Source organism: Salvelinus alpinus, chromosome 21 (assembly GCF_045679555.1).
Source record: "Salvelinus alpinus chromosome 21, SLU_Salpinus.1, whole genome shotgun sequence".
Classification (NCBI taxonomy): domain Eukaryota; kingdom Metazoa; phylum Chordata; class Actinopteri; order Salmoniformes; family Salmonidae; genus Salvelinus; species Salvelinus alpinus.
Window position 1 is genome coordinate 12,292,612 of NC_092106.1, and position 22,656 is coordinate 12,315,267.

At 43.4% G+C, this 22,656-nt stretch overlaps 1 protein-coding gene across 3 annotated transcripts in view; it reads left to right on the top strand.

Annotated features, from left to right (window-relative positions):
- Window positions 1–22,656, top strand: part of LOC139548530 (limbic system-associated membrane protein-like) — a 728,679-nt gene that overhangs the window by 702,942 nt on the left and 3,081 nt on the right. For all 3 annotated transcript variants that reach the window (XM_071358222.1, XM_071358219.1, XM_071358221.1), the window contains 4 exons: window positions 2,502–2,627; window positions 10,725–10,856; window positions 11,031–11,151; window positions 22,359–22,507. In XM_071358222.1, coding sequence (XP_071214323.1) covers window positions 2,502–2,627; window positions 10,725–10,856; window positions 11,031–11,151; window positions 22,359–22,507 — 528 coding nt within the window. The remainder of the gene's footprint in view (window positions 1–2,501; window positions 2,628–10,724; window positions 10,857–11,030; window positions 11,152–22,358; window positions 22,508–22,656) is intronic.

Here is a 22,656-nt window from a genome sequence, read left to right on the forward strand (position 1 = left end):
GAGTGCGATAGTGAGAATCTTAATCGGCTACCAAGCTAATTCTGTTCTATTTTCTGTGTGTGTCTCTCTCTCTGTCCACCATTTTCAGCTAAAGATGAGTCATAGCTAGATTAAAAGGCTGTGGCTTGAAAGTAAACACATTGATCAGGACATCTGTGACACTGGAGGTACGGCTGGGTTTCTTTACACTTCTCTGAGGTTAACCATTCTGGGACTTTGATCATCGCTACCTCCCTGGGTGGTTTGGCTCGTCAGGAATCCAGGAAAAGCCTGAAACTGACTGTCAGGTTATATTATCACATGGATTTGATACAGCAAGCTTCTTCTAATTATGTTATAGTTTCTCATGCTTCCAAGGCTTTGAAGTTGTATTATCAAAGTTGAAACATAGGTCAATGTATTTGCGTGATATTTGCGTCTGTTTTTCACTTTTTTTCTAGGATCACATGGTCTTTGGGATATAATAAGCTGACTCAAAATGTGACTATGTTGACGGGGTTGGAAAGAAAAAATATTTACAATCACTTGAAGAAATTAGAAAATGCTCAAATAAATAATGTGGGAAAGAAATGTTAAAAGGTGATACTACTTTTCTCAGCCTGTAGATTAAATCACTGATGTGTTTCTTGAAAGGCAAAATAAATGTTTTGGCAGAAGCTAAAGCTACGATTTGATCCCATCTAACCAGGAACGGCAAATTATTTCTCTAGGCTTCGTGTGTCAGATCGACCTCACACAATCCCTTGTACGTCGCTTTAGAATCCTGGGCAGCCAGAGAAAGAGTTTTTCAAAGAACTGCCCTTTCAAATATTGTTCCTTGAAGGCTGACCCATGACTAAGATTGCAATCCTTGCTGGGAGCTATAGCCACTATGTTGAAATGGTTTAGAGTTTAGACTCTTTATTCATTTGATTCATGAACTGCCTCGACTATTTCTGTTTAGAACGTGACAGGGTTATCTGTCTGGGAGCTGTTGTTTTCTCTCAAACTAATTTTTATCTGTGCGACTGGCCTGGTTTGGATTAATGCCCGGGTCCTCATTCAGCCAATCAGAGCATTGATATTTCCAGCCCGCTTCTTTGAGAAAAAGCTATTGGATTCCCTGTCACTTCAATCCTTCCCTTATCGAAAAACACATCTTCACTTTCTGTGGTCATTTGACTCATGCAATAACTCTGTATGGCTTCATTTAATGTTGTTTGGCAATAAAATAGCTACGTTGTCAGATGTCATTAACGGGACAGGCTGTACTGGCCAAAGAGAGGGAATCTAGAGGAGAGTATGAAGCATCAGCTGAGGGATGTTACATGGTCAGTATCAGTATAAAAACAGACCTTTTGGGGGGAAATCCAGAGGCACACTGATGTATTGATTAATCCTCTGTCATATTTGACAACAAATAGAACATGTTTTCCATGTTGTCAAGTATCAAACTGCATGGCAACTACAAGTTTGACTCACCTTGACTGCAACACGTCTTATTTTAGGTGACATGAGAATGCGAAAGAACATGTTTATTATACCTGAGAGTGGTATATGGACATATGCAGTATATGTGCATTTGTAAGCGTTGAGCTACTTGTTCAACTTCTACAATAAAATGTTTCTGTATTACTCTATGTATTTTGCCCCATTCATCATTTACAAGTCATTGATCAATAGTTTCTAGCAAAGATGTGCGTATACAACACCTCGCCTCCATCCACCCATAGTTTTGAAATTCACAATGATGTCTGTATGCCCTCTCTGTGCACTCAGATTGATTACAATTGAACTGCTGACCAATGAGAAAATGGAGTGCACCTCGCTTTCTTAATTTGTCAGAGCAGTTTCATCTGAGTAATACGTTCCCTGTTTTATTTGTTTAGGTGCAGAGTAAATCAGAATTGAGAGGTAGAAGGCCGATTAAACATTACATTCAGATGACAAACGTTCGGCTTTCTTCGAACATCAGTCAAAGTCATGCACCTAGGGTTTCAGTTAATTTAATCTTTTGTTGGGTAATGGATTGGGTTGAGCTACAGAAACTCTTTTCCATTTGAAACTCTTTTCCTTTTCTTGTTGAATTAACATTGCAATACTTTTGAATTCAAACTTTTGCATTTAACTATACTGAAAAATGGACATGTAGCCTATTCCACAGCGACAAACGTATTGTAAAGACTTATGTTCATGCCACAGCCGTTTGCGTAATGTTGTTGATAATTGCTCATGTTGACATTTGACATGTAGACACAATTTAGTAGTATTTGAACATTTCATAAACCGTACACTTCATTCACTATAGTACTACACTGTGGTTCCTATTCTTGCCTTCGAAAATCCATTACACAGTTCTTAGGAAGACTCGAGCCCTACCAAAGAAAATGCTTCTACTTACGTATATTAGAAAAATGTGTGTCTGTTTTTACAGCCACTATATCTGCTTTAGATGAAATGTCACTCTCCATGTTTTTACTACTGCATTAATAAACAATGACCAATGGCACTTTCTCTTGCAGTTCCGGCAAACATTTACAAAGTTTCGGAAGACATCACTGTGAACGAAGGCAGCAATGTGACATTGAGTTGTCTAGCCAATGGGAGGCCAGATCCATCAATCACCTGGCGACTGCTCAATCCATCAGGTAAGAGCCAATAAGCACCCAGCAGCATTTGACTCTTATCAAAGGGCAGCATTTTGTCATTGTTGCTTATCACTGTATATCTGTGTTCTCAAACATGAAGGGGAGGGATGGGGTTGGGCGAGGGTTCCTGTGTTTAAAATGAAATGGGGTATTCGTCCTTGTTTCTCCATGTTTTAGGATTATTTTATGTGCAATCCTCCAGTCAATTCTTTAGGTTACGTTTATTTCAGGTATACAGGATGCTTATTATTTCTGAGAGAGATAGAGAGAGAGAGAGATAGAGAGAGAGAGAGAGATAGAGAGAGAGAGAGAGAGAGAGAGAGAGAGAGAGAGAGAGAGAGAGAGAGAGAGAGAGAGAGAGAGAGAGAGAGAGAGAGAGAGAGAGAGAGAGAGAGAGAGAGAGAGTAGACTTGAAGAGAGGGAGAGTAATGATGTCCCGTTGCTTAATGTTGTTGTCTCCCTGTGGATGTGGTCAACGCGGTTCGTTTGCCTCGTTCCCCAAAGGTAGTGATCATCTCATTGAGTTGTGCATGCCTGAAGAACACCTATACATTACTGAGACACACCTGCAGCTTCTCACACTCCCCTTTCATTCAAACACAGAACTGGATGATTTGACAATGCAATTTCTTTCAAGTGAAAGCCCTCTAACGGATTGCAATAATGAAACCAATATGTTGTTGTGGTTGCTCTAAATCGAACCATTACAGCCAATTATCCCAGGAATTTTATTTTCCAATACTCCATTATGAAATGTTAATGTTTTGCTATCAAACTGCAGCTCAAACCTTTGTGGTGCATACATTTTTTTTAACTTTTAGTGTAGTGATGTATAGCCATTGATTATTTAAGAAGATAACTTATAAATGCATAATGAGCTTAGTTTAACTGTTGGACCTTTTTAGAACCCAAAAATATAAGCTTGTTTTTCTCCATTGTTTGTCAACAATGTATTTTGTAAGCAAACACTTTATAGCTTTCAAAACATGGTTAAAGCTATAATTTTGATCCCATCGATGGCTCTGTCTATGATTTTGATAGTGGTTACAAGCAGATCATTATTTTTAGCATTGGAATGTTTGCTTCTAATAAAAAGCAGATGCAATGGAAAAGTAGAAAAACACACAGTCCCCACTTTTCCATCAGAGTCCAGATTGATATTATTCTTTCAGACCTGTCAGATTGTCAGAGGAGTGCCTCTTCATTATTCTAGCAGAGTATAACAGAGAGCACAATTGAAACGTAACATGACTTAAAATGATGTATTGGATGAAAGAACTGTCATTTTCTATTTCAGCTCTCCCTGCATGGTCTGGGATCGCCACTATTCGCTTCCCAGAGTTCCAGACAGAAACCATGACATTAGTCTGTTGTCTCCCTCCCAAATTCTAGCCCTTCACCTATTTTCCTTCCTGGAAAGATGCAGATACAGGGAAAATGCAGGCTTAGCAATAGTATGTGCTATTTATTCAGATATTTTAGAGATTTCCACGTTGTCCACACATTGGGATTGGAAGTAAGAAAATGTCAGCTATTGCATTTTATGCCAATAGTTGTATTCATTGAGGACGTGGGATGCTGTTGTCCCTGATATTGACTGGGAAGCAGAACATTGCCGGGCTTACTGTGTGTGGGGATGTGATCAATAGAGCAAGGCGCGCAGCGTCCGTTCTCTCTGGGCCTGTGTTCTGCCTCAGTGTGTCTCCACCCCACCCAATGTTTATTTCTGAAGTGTATCTGTAAAGGTCACAGGCGGGGGCGGAGGGCACCACACTGAAAATGCTGCGAAGAAAGTGGAACTCTTGGTAAAGCAAGGAATCTTTCAGTGCACGCTTCCCGGACCACCAAAATGGAAGTCAGACAAGTATGAAATATACATGCCCTTTGGTGCTCCTCGTATTACACGCTTTGGGCTATGGGAAGCCACTCACAGACATCAGTGGTACATGGCTTTTTGAGGGAAAAAGTGATGTTTTTGAGGGGTATATTTAAGTATGCGAATAAGAGATCTCATTAAATGTGTGATCACTCACATCATTGGATAATTCAAGAGCTGAGCGCAGTTAATTAATGTTAAAGTATGCATTTGATGTTCCCGCCCCTGATATAATGCCTTTTGGCACTCATTTAATGCTGCAGGGGTATAGCCAGGATCAACCTCCGCTCTACTGATGAGAACTCACACACCTGGACAAGCAGGGCTTGCCCCTCCCAACATCCAGACTTATTCTTGCACATGAATTATTCTTGCAAATCGGTTTACATCTGGTGGTGTACTTTGTTGAGGAAAAATGTACTTGATACGATCGGGATGTGTTGTTGTCTCACCTAGCTATCTTAAGATGAATGCACTAATTGTTTGTCACTCTTGATAAGAGTGTCTGCTAAATGACTAAAATGTCAAATGTACTGCACATTAGTAGACATCTAGTCAAACCAATTAACCATTATGCTCAGACAGGGATGTTAAAATCAGATTAGATTAAAATGTATTCTAAAACAACATCCTAGCTGTTAAATAAGAGTGTTCTCCCCATACTACTCTGAAACCAGCCATGCTCCAGAGTGGACTAGCCATAGGGCAATTCTGGCAAATACCAGATGGGCTGGTCCATCTTTAACACAGTGGGCCTATATTAATAGTTGCTGTTTTTCAACAAAATTATAATTATTTGGATAATCATGGGATACTCGGGCCGGTGTGGCGGCCTTGAGGGAAACAATGGGCCGGTGTGTTAAAGATGCCCGGATCTATTTCTGGTCAAAGTCTGTCCCTGCCATTCTCTATACTATGGGTGACTTGGTCTCAATAATACACAACTCATCCCTGTCCACCACAGCTCAGCATGCTACACACTCCAGAGTCCCCACCTCTGTCAGCCCTGAGATTGATGTCGAGAACTTCCCAGAACTAGTCACACAATCCCAAGGTCCCTGACTTGCATGTTCATGGAAGGCTCACTGCTCCTCCGTGCTCAGTGCAGGAAACAGGCAGTGCCTTGCTGACATTCTCCAGGCTGTCCCTGAGAAGGCTGTGAACTGTGAGATGTGACAGGCCCTTGTCAGGGTGGCTCAGGTTCAGCCCTGGCAGCGGGTGTGACACATGTAGAGGGCTGCTCGTGGGAGGGGATTAAGTGCTCCCCCCAGGGATCACAGACAGAGAGAGAGCTCCGCATCTGGCACTGCAGCTGATCCCAGACCTGTCCACTGTCACTGGAGGTTTATCCCGTCCACACACACACACACACCATTAGCACCACCCAGCCACACTGAGTAAAAAGAGGCACACTTGTTGTTGTGTGACTCTCTCCCATCATCACTCTCAGCTCCCCCTCCAGGCCTTTGTGACCACAACGTGGTGCATCATGGGATGTGCTAAGGGTGATGTGACCTGAGTGTCCTTGGTCAACACAAAGAGCGTGTCCCAAGGCAACCCTATTTGACCAATCCATAAAGACTCAGGAAATTAGAAGCCACGCTGGAATAATGTGTAGTCTATGATTCAATAAAATAGATTTGTTTATCTGATGCGCTGATCAGCGTGATACGGCACGCCTGCACTAATGGGAATGATATCTGTAAAATGGTTTTGAGCTTTTAGGTTTTGATCTAAGAGTGGTCTTAGATAATGTTTCCCTGAAGACCTCCGTATATGTCAGCATGTGGTGGTTTTCATTTAGATTGGCCCGAAACTGCTGATGTGACCAAAATAATGATGAAGATGGGTGGTGCTTCAGCTCAGTCATTTGTTAATTATCTTCCCACTAAGAGTGTTAAAGAACAGGCTGGGGTAATTATGTATTGACCGCTCATCATCTAAATCAGACAATGGCCTGACAAAAAGATTGACTCCGTGTGTTTGGGAAAGATAAAGCCGAGCGTTTTCCATTTGACAACACTTGGAAAGTAGAGGAGACAAAAGAAAAGAAATGTTGCAGAGCCATTTTGGACCCTTCTCCCCAAGTTCTCCTCAAATCAACTGCTTAACATAAATTAGTATTCACAAAATAAATCTAACATTTCGCATAGTGGTAAATGGTGCTCATGAATAATGCATGGACATGCAAATTAGCATTTAGTTGCCAACTGCAGTTGCGCTGCTACCTGATGCTGAGTCTCTCCTCACTGATGGATTGTGCTTTGCTCTCTATAGTGTCTCAAATCTGCCTTCTAGTTCCCTTACGAAAGGTCTGTCCAAAACACCGCACGCACACACACACACACACACACACACGCACACACACACACACACAGTTGAACTACCCTGTTCAAGGAAACTTGTCATCAGAAATATACGGGATCTTTTGGCTAGGTGGGCATTCCGTGCTGCAGTACGAGGCTCAAACGTGAGTGGAATTTCTGTGATTCCATGCTAATGTGACCAGGATTAGAGTTGACCTACCCAGTCCCATCTGATTCATTCTGAGATGAGTTATATGCTGCTGCAGGCTCTCAGCTCCCTCCTGGCAGGGGACTCTGTGTGTGTGTCTGGGGGAGTGGTTGGGAGGTGGTAGTGGGTTGGGGACACAGGAAGTTGGTGGCACCTTAATTGGGGAGGATGGCTCATAGTAATGGCTTGAACGGAATAAATGGAATGGTCTCAAACACATGGATGTGTTTAAATCCATTCCATTCCAGCCATTATTATGAGCTGTCTTCCCCTCAGTAGCCCCCTTCTCTGTTGTGCCATCACCATAATGTAGTTGTTTTCCCAAGAATATAAGGCAATTCAATTGTTGAGACAATCCCAAAGTAATACGGCTCAATGCAAATAACCTTTCACCACACATTTATGAGTGTGAGGCTCACGGACCACTGCACTTTTATGTTGCTCCCCAATCCTGGTGCTAGATAGCCCTAGGGTCGTACGCCTTTTATTCGGAACTAGAATTTGTTGGGAAATAATTATATGCCTTGTCTTTCATTGTTGCTGGCGCACAGGCAACATGATAAATTAAAGCATGGCACAAGCAAAATTGAGCTTTTCATCAAAGTTGAATTTAAGTGCCATTTTCATAGAGAAGTTTTTAAGTTCCGTTTTCATAAACACCGTTCATCATAAATGGGTGAGAGTCATGAAGTGGAAATAGTTTATTTAATTGTCATAGCTTGTCATGCGTTTGCAGCTTAGCAAGATAGATACGGGGCCTATCTAAAGTACATCCGAGCTCAAAGCAAGTTAGAGAGGTGTGGTGCTGAATGTCTTGGACCTTAAACTTTTGCCTGTATTCACAATAAGCTGAAGTGAAGGGGGATGTTTAGCAACGCTAGGCAGAGCTAGCCGCTCAACAGGATGGTCTTGGACAGTTCTCCTAGGGGTCTGTCTGCGTCAAGGGAACATCATTGGCTTTGTTTTTAACTGAGTGAGCCCAGGACTTTCGGGGGAGAATAGTAGAGAACACCTATTCATGTCTTAAACTTGTATACCCAGCCAGAACAGGATACAGGCATAGACACACTCTCTCCCACACACACACCTCAGTCTTCCATTTTCTACAGTTCACACACAGCCACGAACAAAAACATACACACCCACACAAACTATCATAGTCTGTGATTTGGAATTCCTCTCTTTCTTTCCCACTCAAGCTGATTTATTGCTCCGACATTCTAAGATGATTATGTGAAATAAGAAATGTGCACTCCATGCTCTCCCACCTCATTGGGCTTCTCACTCACTCACTGGATTAGCATAGAGTTGTATGGCTGTGCCATCATGGGATTTTGAATGTGCTCCAAATCAATCACTTTTCCATTCCCCATGGGGCCCACGGAAAGCAGTGACGTATACCTGCTGAATCCACACAGAGATAGAATAGCTATAGAAACAGGTTCTTTCCTGGTGAAGGTAGGCCTATTTTTCATCGTTACTTTGTTTCTGAGAGTTAATACTTGAAGTGTATGTAAAGAGATAAATGTTTATCAAGAGGCTGCTCAAGCCTCCTGGGCGACATTTTTTATTTAATAGAGTAATGAATTAAACAAAAACAGTTTTTTGTCGTTGAGTTATTGACTTAATATTTCCAGTTCGCTTGTAGTAAATATGTTTCATTATTCTAATCATTTTGGTCACACTTTATTTGGATAGTCTGTAGATCTGTAGATGGAAACCTGCTTGCTAAGGTTACAGTCAGGGTTAGGTTTAGAATATGGGTAAGGGTTAAGGTTAGGGTTAGGTTAAGGTTAGAGCTTGGGTAAGGGTTAGTAGATAGTATACATTTTACTGATCGTCTGTAGAGCAACTACAGATGGACTATCCAAATAAAGTGTTACCTAGATATATTCTGTAAGTAAGCTACAGTACTGTAGATTGTAGCCAAGCCATCTTCTTCTCTCTCTAGCCCCTCAAGAAATATCTATTCAGGTGAAGTCCAACTGCCTTAATGATAAAACGATCAAGCAGCCACAATACATTTCCATGGCAACTGATTTCCATCCTACTTTTCCAATCATGGCATCCTTTGTCCACAATGAGCGTGTTTGACATGGCTGCAGTGGTCATGCTAGGAGGACCCTTTGATCTGATTGCTCTTTTCATAAGCATTGAACTACACCAGACAATAATACCAACCAGAGAAACAGAGGCGTAGCCATAGAGATCCTTCTAAATGACTAGTAAATTATGAGTATTCTAGTTCTATGGGTGTAGCAGAGAAAGAGCTTGATACATTGGGCATGCCGCTGGGAGTGCTGCTGCGTTGCAGTTTGAGACTTGAAGTTGAGGTTGTTAGGTATGTTTACTGAGACCACATTTCGGATTTAGCCACAAACAAATCGATGAGAATAACTTGAGAGTCTCTAATTGGAAAAATGTGATATGTCAAATGTTGTATTTTTGTTTTGTTATTTAAGACAAGGTAGGTGTGTGTTGTTAGAGTCTAAAATAAACAGAGTTAAAACTCACAGACGATTAGTAAAGCTCAAACCAGGTTTATTCACCAAGTGGGTCACACAGCTGCATAAGACAAAGACATATTTACACAAGCGCTGGTATTTAAACCTTCGTCCTATGCTGAGTCTCCTCCTTTCACATCTGGACAGCCAATACATCTCTGTTGCTAGACAGGACTTTAGTGATGCATGTTCTTCTAACTTCATCTGACCTGACCTCAGCCCTCCCCAACTCACTCCTCCCCAACTCACGGCTGTCCTGTTGACTTGTACCAGACTGTGGCCCTTCTCCTCTCCATAGGATACCTGATGTCTAACAATAACATGTTCTGGCAGAATGTAAACGTTCTGCATTCCCCCCTCTCCCTCAGTGACATGGGCAAGAATATTTCATAAATTTAAGTTTAGAAGTCAGAACCCATCAGTGTTCACAAAGCAAAGAAATTGTTTTGGAACAGCCTTCCATATTCAAGTTCCAGCGTTGTTACTTAATTTCACAGGGTAGAAGACCTTGCTCCCTGAGTGTCAGCTCAGTTGAGGCGTGCCCATTGTTTTATTTAGTCGGGTTCGGTGGCATTTGGAGGTTTAGCTGTTTTTGTGTGGTTTTTTTTTTTCAGACACTGTCTTTGTCTTCTACACATTTGAGGGGGTTGGGAAAAACATGTTGGTTATAAGGTTAAATATGTCTCAGGAGTCTTCATGCATTCACTGCAGGCTATTGTACCTATCAATCAATATCTATTTAGCAATGCCAAGAGAAATGTTGATACAGTACATTTGTGAACAGCTTTAGTCAATGTTACCCCATGGTACCTTCGTCAATGCTATCCCATGGCACTGTATGTAGCAATTGTACCGGTATCTAATCTACCCAAGACAGCACTGCGGAGTCAGCGTCTTATCCACATGCTTGGCATTCTCCTCATCCTGATCACACCTAGACCTGACTGGGAAATATGTCCATATTCTGAGTAGATAGGCTAAATGAGAGAAACTCGGGAGACATACGTGACTAATTAAGGGAGCTGCTGTTTCAGGTTCGTCTATTTGACTCTCCATTTGATACAAACATTTGGTCCGACATTACTCAGGCTGATTGGAAGTATCAGAGCTGCATTGAACAGTGTTCTGCTTTTCCTGGAAGCTATTCTGTTCTCCCTTTGTCCTCCATTCACCCTCTCTCGCTCTCTCTGTGTCTCCCCACAGCCGATTCTCTAGATGGGGAGGAGTACCTGGATATATCAGGGATCATGAGGAACCAGGCGGGCCGCTATGAATGCAAAGCCAGCAATGACGTGGCCACACCGGATGTCAAATACGTCAATGTTGTCGTCAACTGTAGGTTCATTTTGGGGGGGTGACTCCTGTTTCTCCTGGCCTTACGTTTTTTATAACGCCCAGTTGTTTTTACTACATTGAGATCCATGATATGTCTTTCATTAATTGATGATTGGTTTTATGCAGAGAGGAAAGAAATATAACCAAGATGAACTATTGTGATTGGATCCTCAGATCCTCCCGCCATCAAGAATGCCAAGAGCTCTGAAACCCAGGTGGGCCGTATGGGGGTTCTTCAGTGTGATGCGGCCGCAGTGCCCAAACCAGCGTTTGAGTGGTACAGAGATGACAAGAGGTAAGCGTTATGATGTTGTTTGACTCCCAGATTGCCCATTTAGTACATATCCTTTCGTCATAATGGGGGAAGAACCTGCTCTATCATTACATTTACATTACATTTAAGTCATTTAGCAGACGCTCTTATCCAGAGCGACTTACAAATTGGTGCATTCACCTTATGATATCCAGTGGAACAACCACTTTACAATAGTGCATCTAACTCTTTTAAGGGGGGGGGGTTAGAAGGATTACTTTATCCTATCCTAGGTATTCCTTAAAGAGGTGGGGTTTCAGGTGTCTCCGGAAGGTGGTGATTGACTCCGCTGACCTGGCGTCGTGAGGGAGTTTGTTCCACCATTGGGGTGCCAGAGCAGCGAACAGTTTTGACTGGGCTGAGCGGGAACTGTACTTCCTCAGAGGTAGGGAGGCGAGCAGGCCAGAGGTGGATGAACGCAGTGCCCTTGTTTGGGTGTAGGGCCTGATCAGAGCCTGAAGGTACGGAGGTGCCGTTCCCCTCACAGCTCCGTAGGCAAGCACCATGGTCTTGTAGCGGATGCGAGCTTCAACTGGAAGCCAGTGGAGAGAGCGGAGGAGCGGGGTGACGTGAGAGAACTTGGGAAAGTTGAACACCAGACGGGCTGCGGCGTTCTGGATGAGTTGTAGGGGTTTAATGGCACAGGCAGGGAGCCCAGCCAACAGCGAGTTGCAGTAATCCAGACGGGAGATGACAAGTGCCTGGATTAGGACCTGCGCCGCTTCCTGCGTGAGGCAGGGTCGTACTCTGCGAATGTTGTAGAGCATGAACCTACAGGAACGGGTCACCGCCTTGATGTTAGTTGAGAACGACAGGGTGTTGTCCAGGATCACGCCAAGGTTCTTAGCACTCTGGGAGGAGGACACAATGGAGTTGTCAACCGTGATGGCGAGATCATGGAACGGGCAGTCCTTCCCCGGGAGGAAGAGCAGCTCCGTCTTGCCGAGGTTCAGCTTGAGGTGGTGATCCGTCATCCACACTGATATGTCTGCCAGACATGCAGAGATGCGATTCACCACCTGGTTATCTATCATCAAAGGAGGCTGGTGGGAGGAGCTATAGGAGGATGGGCACATTGTTATGGCTGGAATGTAATAAATGGAATGGTATCAAACATATGGAAACCACGTTTGACTCCGTTCCATTGATTCCATTCCAGCCATTACAATGAACCCGTCCTTCTATAGCTCCTCCCACCAGACTCCTCTGCCTATCATATGAAAATGTAAAAGTTGTCTAGGGAACCATTTTCACACCTGTGACAGAGAGGACACTTTTATAGAGGAGAACTGTAGATGGACATTTGTATGGGATCATATTCCAACTAAGCAATGACAACCATGTTCCTTTCTCTTAGCACTAGTCATGTGCTCTGAGATTGCTTCACTGTAACATATTCAGTGGCTATGCAAAGCAGAAAAGTGAGAGTGTTTATGGTAATATTCATGAAAATAAAATAACACACACTAAACAGTCTTTGTAAGCTCTAAGTCAAGTCGATGATTGTGATTAAAAAAAAAGTAAACTGAAGAGCAAAAGTAGTCTAGATACTAGAATTGATGATTGTTCAGATATTTAAATTGTTCAGTACCATTATCTTATAACAACGGGTCAGAGGGGATTTGGTCAAGTGTGAAACGCTTTATCTGGAAATTGATCCTTGATTACGATACGGTTTTGGAAACCTTTAACACTCAACTATTGGGGCGGCAGGTAGCCAAGTGGTTAGAGCATTGGACTAGTAACCGAGAGGTTGCAAGATTGAAGCCCCGAGCTGACAAGGTAAAAATCTGTCGTTCTGCCCCTGAACAAGGCAGTTGTTCAGGGGCAGATGTAATAAATGTAACAAATGTAATAATCACTGTTCCTAGGCTGTCATTGAAAATAAGAATTTGTTCCTAACTGACTAGCCTAGTTAAATAAAGGTAAAAGAAAACTTAATTATCATCCCATTTTTTTTTTACAAATGCAAAACATACATTTACTGCACTGGTTTATCGAACACCCCCGAAGATGGGGGGGGGGGGGGGGCCTTACGAATTCTGGGGGGCCTTACGCCTGTTATCAATGTAATTAAAAAATATATATAATAATCATTTTGGCCGTAACCCTCCAAATTGTCATTCATTCATAAACCTTTTTAAATTTCATATGTACTAGGAGACTAAGTGTTTTGTTTCTTGGGCTTCACGAATGTGACTGAAAAAGTGCCCAGGTCTTGAAAACTAACAAATTAAACTGATTGAAAGTATTAGGTAGTATATCGTCAAGGCTACGACAGCGCCAGTGCAATGTGTGGAGCTTACTCAGGTGTTCAAAAGCGCGTATCAGACCCGAGAGCCTTAGGTAGTTCTTTATGATTTTTAGTTTAGAAAACCATCTCTCCGCAGAAGCGACAGTTACAGGGATGGTTAAAAATAGCTTGATTGCCGTAGCAACATCAGGGAAACTGGGCAGAAGCCGGGAGTGGTGCTTCAAATGTATCAGTTCAGCAACATCTTTATATTTCAGCCTCTCATTCGCCTTAATTCCCGGCCTCAACACCTTACAGAAAGAGATAGGAAGCTCTGGAGGAAGGTTGTCTGGATGCTGGACAGCTAAAACATTGGTAGATGCAAACAGGTTATCATATTTAGCAGACAACAGTTCTTGAATTTTTGGTTCATACTGGTGAACTGTCGTTTGAGTTGTGTGGTTGCAATATCAACAGTCCCTTATCTCTGGTATATGTATATTGGCATTCATCATTCAAGACTAAATTGTGTGCAGTGCGATGGACACCTGCTCTTTCATTGACATAGACTGACCAGGTGGAAGCTATGATACCTTATTGATATCACTTGTTAAATCTACTTCAATCAGTGTAGATGAAGGGGAGACAGGTTAAAGAATGATTTTTAAGCCTTGAGACAATTGATACATGGATTGTGCATGTGGGTGAATGTTCAAGACAAAATATTTAAGTGCCTTTGAAAGGGGTGTGGTAGTAGGTGCCAGGCTCATCGGTTCGTGTCCAAAACTTGCAATGCTGCTGGGCTTTTCATGCTCAACAGTTTCCCATGTGTATCAAGAATGGTACACCACCCAAAGGACATCCAGCCAACTTGACACAACTGTGGGAAGCATTGGAGTCTCGACCCCGCCCTGTGCAACTGGGTCCTGGACTTTCTGACGGGCCGCCCCCAGGTGGTGAAGGTAGGAAACAACATCTCCACCCCGCTGATCCTCAACACTGGGGCCCCACAAGGGTGCATTTTCAGCCCTCTCCTGTACTCCCTTTTCATCTATGACTGCGTGGCCATGCACGATTCTAACTCAATCATCAAGATTGCAGACTACACTACAGTGGTAGGCCTGTTTACCAACAACGACGAGACAGCCTACAGGGAGAAGGTGAGGGCCCTCAGAGTGTGGTGTCAGGAAAATAACCTCTCACTCAACGTCAACAAAACAAAGGAGATGATCGTGGACTTCAGGAAACAGCAGAGGGACCCCCCCATCCACATCGACAGGACAGTAGTGGAGAATGTGGAACGTTTTAAGTTCCTCAGTGTACACATCACAGACAAACTGAAATGGTCCACCCACACAGACAGCGTGGTGAAGAAGGCGCAGCAGTGCCTCTTCAACCTCAGGAGGCTGAAGATATTTGTCTCGTCATCTAAAACACTCACAAACTTTTCCAGATGCACAATCGAGAGCATCCTGTTGGGATGTATCATCGACTGGAACTGCACCGCCCTCAATCGTAAGGCTCTCCGGAGGGTAGTGCGGTCTGCACAACACATCACCGGGGGCAAACTACCTGCCCTCCAGGACACCTACAGCACCCGATGTCACAGGAAGGTCAAAAAGATCATCAAGGACAACAACCACCCAAGCCACTGCCTGTTCACCCCACTATCATCCAGAAGGCGAGGTCAGTACAGGTGCATCAAAGCTGGGACTGAGAGACTGAAAAACAGCTTCTATCTCAAGGCCATCAGACTGTTAAACAGCCATCACTAACATAGAGAGGCTGCTGCCAACATACAGACTGAAATCTCTGGCCACTTAAATAAACATACTTAATAAAGGTATCACTAGTCACTTTAAATAACGCCACTTTAATAATGTTTACATATCCTACATTACTCATCTCATGTCATCTCATATACTGTATTCTACACCATCTACTGCATCTTGCCAATGCCGCAAGCCATCGCTCATCCATATATTTATATGTACATATTCTTATTCATCCCTTTACATTTGTGTGTGTTTGTGTGTATAAGGTAGTTGTTGTGAATTTGTTAGATTACTTGTTAGATTTTACTGCATAGTCGGAACTAGAAGCACAAGCATTTCGCTACACTCGCATTAACATCTGCTAACCATGTGTATGTGACCAATAAAATGTGATTTGATTTGAGTCTACATGGCCCAGCATCCCTGTGGAAAGCATTTGACATATTGTAGAGTCAATGCCCCAACAAACTGAGGCTGTACTGAGGGAGTAAAGTGGTGTAACTCAATATTAGGAAGGTGTTCTTAATGTTTTGTGCACTTAGTGTATAATGCACAATGTCTCAGGAAAGACTATCTGGGGTGGCAATACTCAGTATAGAACACAGTCGGGCCATAACCTGGACCTACAGGCCATGCTGAAAACACGCGAGTCTCTCAAGTTGGATTTAATTTGATTTAGGCCTAATTTAATTTACCTTGAATATTGCAGCCCATTTGTGTAGGCTATTTGCCAGACAAAACCCGCTGAGTTCAACAATAAATAGTGGCTGAAATGATCCTCAAACCGACAATGTTTTCCCCCATTGTTAGGCTATTTGATGTGAAATTTTGATTAAGAGTTTATAAATAGCACCTAGATCGCACCTAACTCGCAGCTATAGATAGTAGACTGCATAATGAAACAGTTGTTTTGAGGGGGGACTTAATGCATTACTGGTTTTACGCACAACAACTTGTTATACAAGCTGGAAGAGAGCACGATGACGGCTTAGTTCAGGCAGGTTCAGGTAGCCTGTCCAGGACAGCTGTATATTATTTATGTTGTATCAAAAATGTATTTGACAATCTGCTTTGTTAGAATTTCCAACTTTAATTACTGAACAAGTAATTACATTATTACCACCAGCCAGCAGTCTAAAAATGGCAGCATTGCGACACCGTGTATAGCTTCGTGAAATGTTAGGCTTAACCTGAGAAAATGACGACCAAATAGGGCTACCAATAAACATTTATCCATTAGCTAAAGCAAAGCCATGCCATGGCACCATAGAAAGCCTGCCATCGATTCGATAGGCATGCAGCCGCATAGACATGGTGCAATTTCAGCACCATGGACAGCGAACGGTTGTCTACTCTGTGAGTGGCTGTCTGGCTGACATTCGATTATTACAACGCCAACAACCTGCACATCTCAAGGAACCATGAAACCTTGTGGGTTACAATCTTACTGTAGTTGTTTTGTTCCCCTGAACTCCTGGCTTGGTTATTTCTTGAGATAAATCCACATCTCAGGCCATCTGTTTTTGCGGATCCAGCGATATGCCACAATCCAAAATGAATGGAAAAGATAAGCACCATATAATTTCCAGATTTGCTGTGCTTATCTTTTCATTTAGGGTTGAGTAATATAGCTGGATCTACACAGCCAATGGCATGGGATGTGGACTCGTGTCGACATTATACTACCTTTGAGGTCAGAAAACATCTGCCACACTTTGAATTGAAACTCTGATATCCCTTTAAGTTCCCTTCCTTACATCTGCATGATGTACAGTGTTATTACTTTATCTCCTTCAACAACTTGCTTAATGTAATACAATACCATCATATCAAATCATGCTCGGCCAGCTGATTTTATGTCTTGTCTTTAACCATGAACTTAATGTACCTTATCAAGCATATTTACTTCCACATTGCAAGAGGCTTGTTCCCCAACTTGTTTCCTGTAATTTCCTTTAACCTTACCAGCACTGACCTTGTCATGACTGCCCACGACTGCTGTTACATTTGAACTACTTTACCACTGAAATCTCCACACCATCTCCCAGTGGCATCTGATGTATAGGAATCCTGTAGTGCTTATTGATAGTGTAGCAATTAGCATTTCCCAAGACTGACCCGCTCCTCCTAATCTTCTACTGGGGATTCTGAGGCTCGTTACTGTTGCTGCGGCTTGGTCCTTTGATCTGGAACCTCCCGGTCCTCTATTAGTCTCTAGTTTCTGATTACATCCCGCGTCTTGGCACCTGCCCTGAACTATGCTGCGTGAAAGTCTTAGGGGAAGAGGGGGGTAGTACAGTATAGCCTGGTTAACACTGACTGAACACTGCACTCACTCATTGTGAACTGAAACGATGGTGAGCGTAGAGTTCAGTCGGGTTTAACCAGGCTAGTTACAGTAGGTTGGTTCTTGTTCAGGCTCCTGTGCTGTTCAGAGCCTGATATTCCAACAGTGTTGAATATGGGACAGCGTTTTTGTTTCTCCCCATCGACATGAGTTGCTGTCACAACCACTTGAGAAATGTTTTTATTTTCCCTGCCACCTACAAAGCTCGACATGTCTTGTTGATTTCCTTTATCAACAGCCTGTAGACATCCTACTTCTGTCACTCACCGTTTCCTGTAATAGCCTACTTTAGATGCACCCACATGCAAACTGGAGAGTCGAGGAGTGAGATGTGTCTGCCTGATTGTTTGACACATTCCCGTTCAAACCAGTCCCCGTCTCTGTACCCTTTGCCCCATTTCAATACTGGAATCAAAGCTGTCCTTCTGTTAAAGAATGGCTGTGACTTCTTAAAGTTAATATGTCATTTTAAAGACATGTGCTGCCATCTGCCAGTGGAAGATGATGGTGCAATGAACTTGGTATTATTTGGATCCATTCACTGGATGCCTCAGACTTCACACAATTGCTTATGACTAGACCAGGAAATGTTGTATTCCCTACTGCTCAACCTTGTACATGTAACTCTGTCTTCCTCCATTTAGTATGATATGTTACGAATTCCAATTTGTTGTGGCTAACGTTGGCTAGGTGGCTAACGTTAGCTAAGCTAGGTCTTAGGCTTAGGGTTTGAAGTTAGGAGTTTGGTTAGGGTTAGTTAACATGCTATGTATTTGCAAAGTAGCTAAAAAGGAGTAAGTAATTGCAAAGTTGCTAAGATGCTGAAGTTGTCCGTGATGAGCTTCGAACACGCAGCCTTTGGATTGCTAGACGTTTGCATTATATGCCCACCCATCCACCCCAAACAACCACCTACCCTCCCTCCTTTTGTTTTTGCCTCAACTAACTTTCTGTCTTAGGGAACCATACCATGCTGTGCTGCTAGAACCACACCCAATCATCTAACAGCATGCATGTGTTCTGAAATCCCATAGTGCCTTTAGTGTCTATGGAGTCACCTGGCCCAGGTTTGATATTTTGGTCTAATGCCATTTTCCATGACATGAGCCACATGTCTTCATTGGCCTTATCATCACTGGTGGTGTCAACGATCCCACTAAAGTTCTGTAGTCCCTCCATACTCCACCCAATGTGTCCCACTAACGTTCTGTAGTCCCTCCATACTCCACCCAATGTGTCCCACTAACGTTCTGTAGTCCCTCCATACTCCACCCAATGTGTCCTACTAAAGTTCTGTAGTCCCTCCATACTCCACCCAATGTGTCCTACTAACGTTCTGTAGTACCTCCATACTCCACCCAATGTGTCCTACTAAAGTTCTGTAGTCCCTCCATACTCCACCCAATGTGTCCCACTAAAGTTCTGTAGTCCCTCCATACTCCACCCAATGTGTCCTACTAAAGTGCTGTAGTCCCTCCATACTCCACCCAATGTGTCCCACTAAAGTTCTGTAGTCCCTCCATACTCCACCCAATGTGTCCTACTAACGTTCTGTAGTCCCTCCATACTCTACCCAATGTGTCCTAAAGTTGTGTAGTCCCTCCATACTCCACCCAATGTGTCCTAAAGTTCTGTAGTCCCTCCATACTCCACCCAATGTGTCCTACTAAAGTTCTGTAGTCCCTCCATACTCCACCCAATGTGTCCTACTAAAGTTCTGTAGTCCCTCCATACTCCACCCAATGTGTCCCACTAAAGTTCTGTAGTCCCTCCATACTCCACCCAATGTGTCCTACTAAAGTTCTGTAGTCCCTCCATACTCCACCCAATGTGTCCCACTAACGTTCTGTAGTCCCTCCATACTCCACCCAATGTGTCCTACTAACGTTCTGTAGTCCCTCCATACTCCACCCAATGTGTCCTACTAAAGTTCTGTAGTCCCTCCATACTCCACCCAATGTGTCCTACTAAAGTTCTGTAGTCCCTCCATACTCCACCCAATGTGTCCCACTAACGTTCTGTAGTCCCTCCATACTCCACCCAATGTGTCCCACTAACGTTCTGTAGTCCCTCCATACTCCACCCAATGTGTCCCACTAACGTTCTGTAGTCCCTCCATACTCCACCCAATGTGTCCTAAAGTTGTGTAGTCCCTCCATACTCCACCCAATGTGTCCTAAAGTTGTGTAGTCCCTCCATACTCCACCCAATGTGTCCTACTAAAGTTCTGTAGTCCCTCCATACTCCACCCAATGTGTCCTACTAACGTTCTGTAGTCCCTCCATACTCCACCCAATGTGTCCTACTAAAGTTATGTAGTCCCTCCATACTCCACCCAATGTGTCCTAAAGTTGTGTAGTCCCTCCATACTCCACCCAATGTGTCCTACTAACGTTCTGTAGTCCCTCCATACTCCACCCAATGTGTCCCACTAACGTTCTGTAGTCCCTCCATACTCCACCCAATGTGTCCTACTAAAGTTCTGTAGTCCCTCCATACTCCACCCAATGTGTCCTAAAGTTGTGTAGTCCCTCCATACTCCACCCAATGTGTCCTACTAAAGTTCTGTAGTCCCTCCATACTCCACCCAATGTGTCCTACTAACGTTCTGTAGTCCCTCCATACTCCACCCAATGTGTCCCACTAACGTTCTGTAGTCCCTCCATACTCCACCCAATGTGTCCTACTAAAGTTCTGTAGTCCCTCCATACTCCACCCAATGTGTCCTACTAAAGTTCTGTAGTCCCTCCATACTCCACCCAATGTGTCCTACTAAAGTTCTGTAGTCCCTCCATACTCCACCCAATGTGTCCCACTAAAGTTCTGTAGTCCCTCCATACTCCACCCAATGTGTCCTACTAACGTTCTGTAGTCCCTCCATACTCCACCCAATGTGTCCTACTAAAGTTCTGTAGTCCCTCCATACTCCACCCAATGTGTCCTACTAAAGTTCTGTAGTCCCTCCATACTCCACCCAATGTGTCCCACTAAAGTTCTGTAGTCCCTCCATACTCCACCCAATGTGTCCCACTAAAGTTCTGTAGTCCCTCCATACTCCACCCAATGTGTCCTACTAACGTTCTGTAGTCCCTCCATACTCCACCCAATGTGTCCCACTAACGTTCTGTAGTCCCTCCATACTCCACCCAATGTGTCCTACTAACGTTCTGTAGTCCCTCCATACTCCACCCAATGTGTCCTACTAAAGTTCTGTAGTCCCTCCATACTCCACCCAATGTGTCCTAAAGTTGTGTAGTCCCTCCATACTCCACCCAATGTGTCCTACTAAAGTTCTGTAGTCCCTCCATACTCCACCCAATGTGTCCTACTAAAGTTCTGTAGTCCCTCCATACTCCACCCAATGTGTCCTACTAACGTTCTGTAGTCCCTCCATACTCCACCCAATGTGTCCTACTAAAGTTCTGTAGTCCCTCCATACTCCACCCAATGTGTCCTACTAAAGTTCTGTAGTCCCTCCATACTCCACCCAATGTGTCCTAAAGTTGTGTAGTCCCTCCATACTCCACCCAATGTGTCCTACTAACGTTCTGTAGTCCCTCCATACTCCACCCAATGTGTCCCACTAACGTTCTGTAGTCCCTCCATACTCCACCCAATGTGTCCTACTAAAGTTCTGTAGTCCCTCCATACTCCACCCAATGTGTCCTACTAAAGTTCTGTAGTCCCTCCATACTCCACCCAATGTGTCCCACTAACGTTCTGTAGTCCCTCCGTACTCCACCCAATGTGTCCTACTAAAGTTCTGTAGTCCCTCCATACTCCACCCAATGTGTCCTACTAAAGTTCTGTAGTCCCTCCATACTCCACCCAATGTGTCCCACTAACGTTCTGTAGTCCCTCCATACTCCACCCAATGTGTCCTACTAACGTTCTGTAGTCCCTCCATACTCCACCCAATGTGTCCCACTAGGAGGATCTCAGCACTTTTTCAACTTTCTGCTTCCCCGCCACCAGATTATGCTGTCTCATGATGTGCACTCGCTTTCCTTTTTATGCAAATGTGTTATACTACCGTGTGTCAGCACAAAACCAAACCCACTGCCCCCTTAAGTCAGTCTCAGCTATCCTAGCACATTAGATGTTGGATTAGTTTGAAGCCCTTCATACGTTACCTTAAGTGTGTCTCTACAATGTATTATACACAGAGTATTTCCAAACATTAGGAACATCTTCCTAATATTGAGTTTGCTCTCAGAACAGTCTCAATTCGTCGGGGCATGAACACTACAAGGTGTTGAAAGCGTTCCACAGGGATGCTGGCCCATGTTGACTCCAATGTTTCCCACAATTGTGTCAAGTTGGCTGGAAGTCCTTTCGGTGGTGGACCATTCTTGATACACACGGGAAACTTGAGCGTGAAAAACCCAGCAGCGTTGCAGTTCTGGACACAAACCGGTGTGCCTGGCACCTACTACCATATCCAGTTCAAAGGCACTTAAATCTTTTGTCTTGCCCATTCTTAAACCTGTCTTCTCCCCTTCATCTACACTGATTGAAGTGGATTTAACAAGTGACATCAATAAGGGATCATAGCTTTCACCTGGATTCACCTGGTCAGTCTATGTCATGTTGTGTGTACTCAGTGTCAATAGACTCTATGATAAGGCAAACCAATGTTATCATAATTCATTATTTGTATGTAAATGTAGGAGAGGAACTGTGTGAATATTGAATTTCACATTCACTTTTCTTTTGAAACGAGCTGACTAGTACTGTATTCTATTCTAAAGACAAAAGTGGCAGACTAATCAGATGTCCTGAGTCTTATGCATATTGTGTTATAATGCCTAACGTGATGTGCCGTCTTGTCCAGGCTATCGAACGCCCAGGGAATCAGCATCCAGATCGTAGGGACCACAACTGTCCTGATGATCTCCAACGTTACAGAAGAGGACTATGGAAACTACACTTGTGTTGCAACCAACAAACTCGGGATCCAAAATGCTAGTCTCTTCCTCTATAGTAAGTGACTTTGGAATAATATGCAGTCCCCCAAAATCTCTTAATTAAATGTCTCTGAAATTAGACACATTAGACAATGTTACAAATTCTAGGCCCATTCCATTTAGATGTGGGACTAGAAAAGGTTGTAATACATGGTCTGACCACCA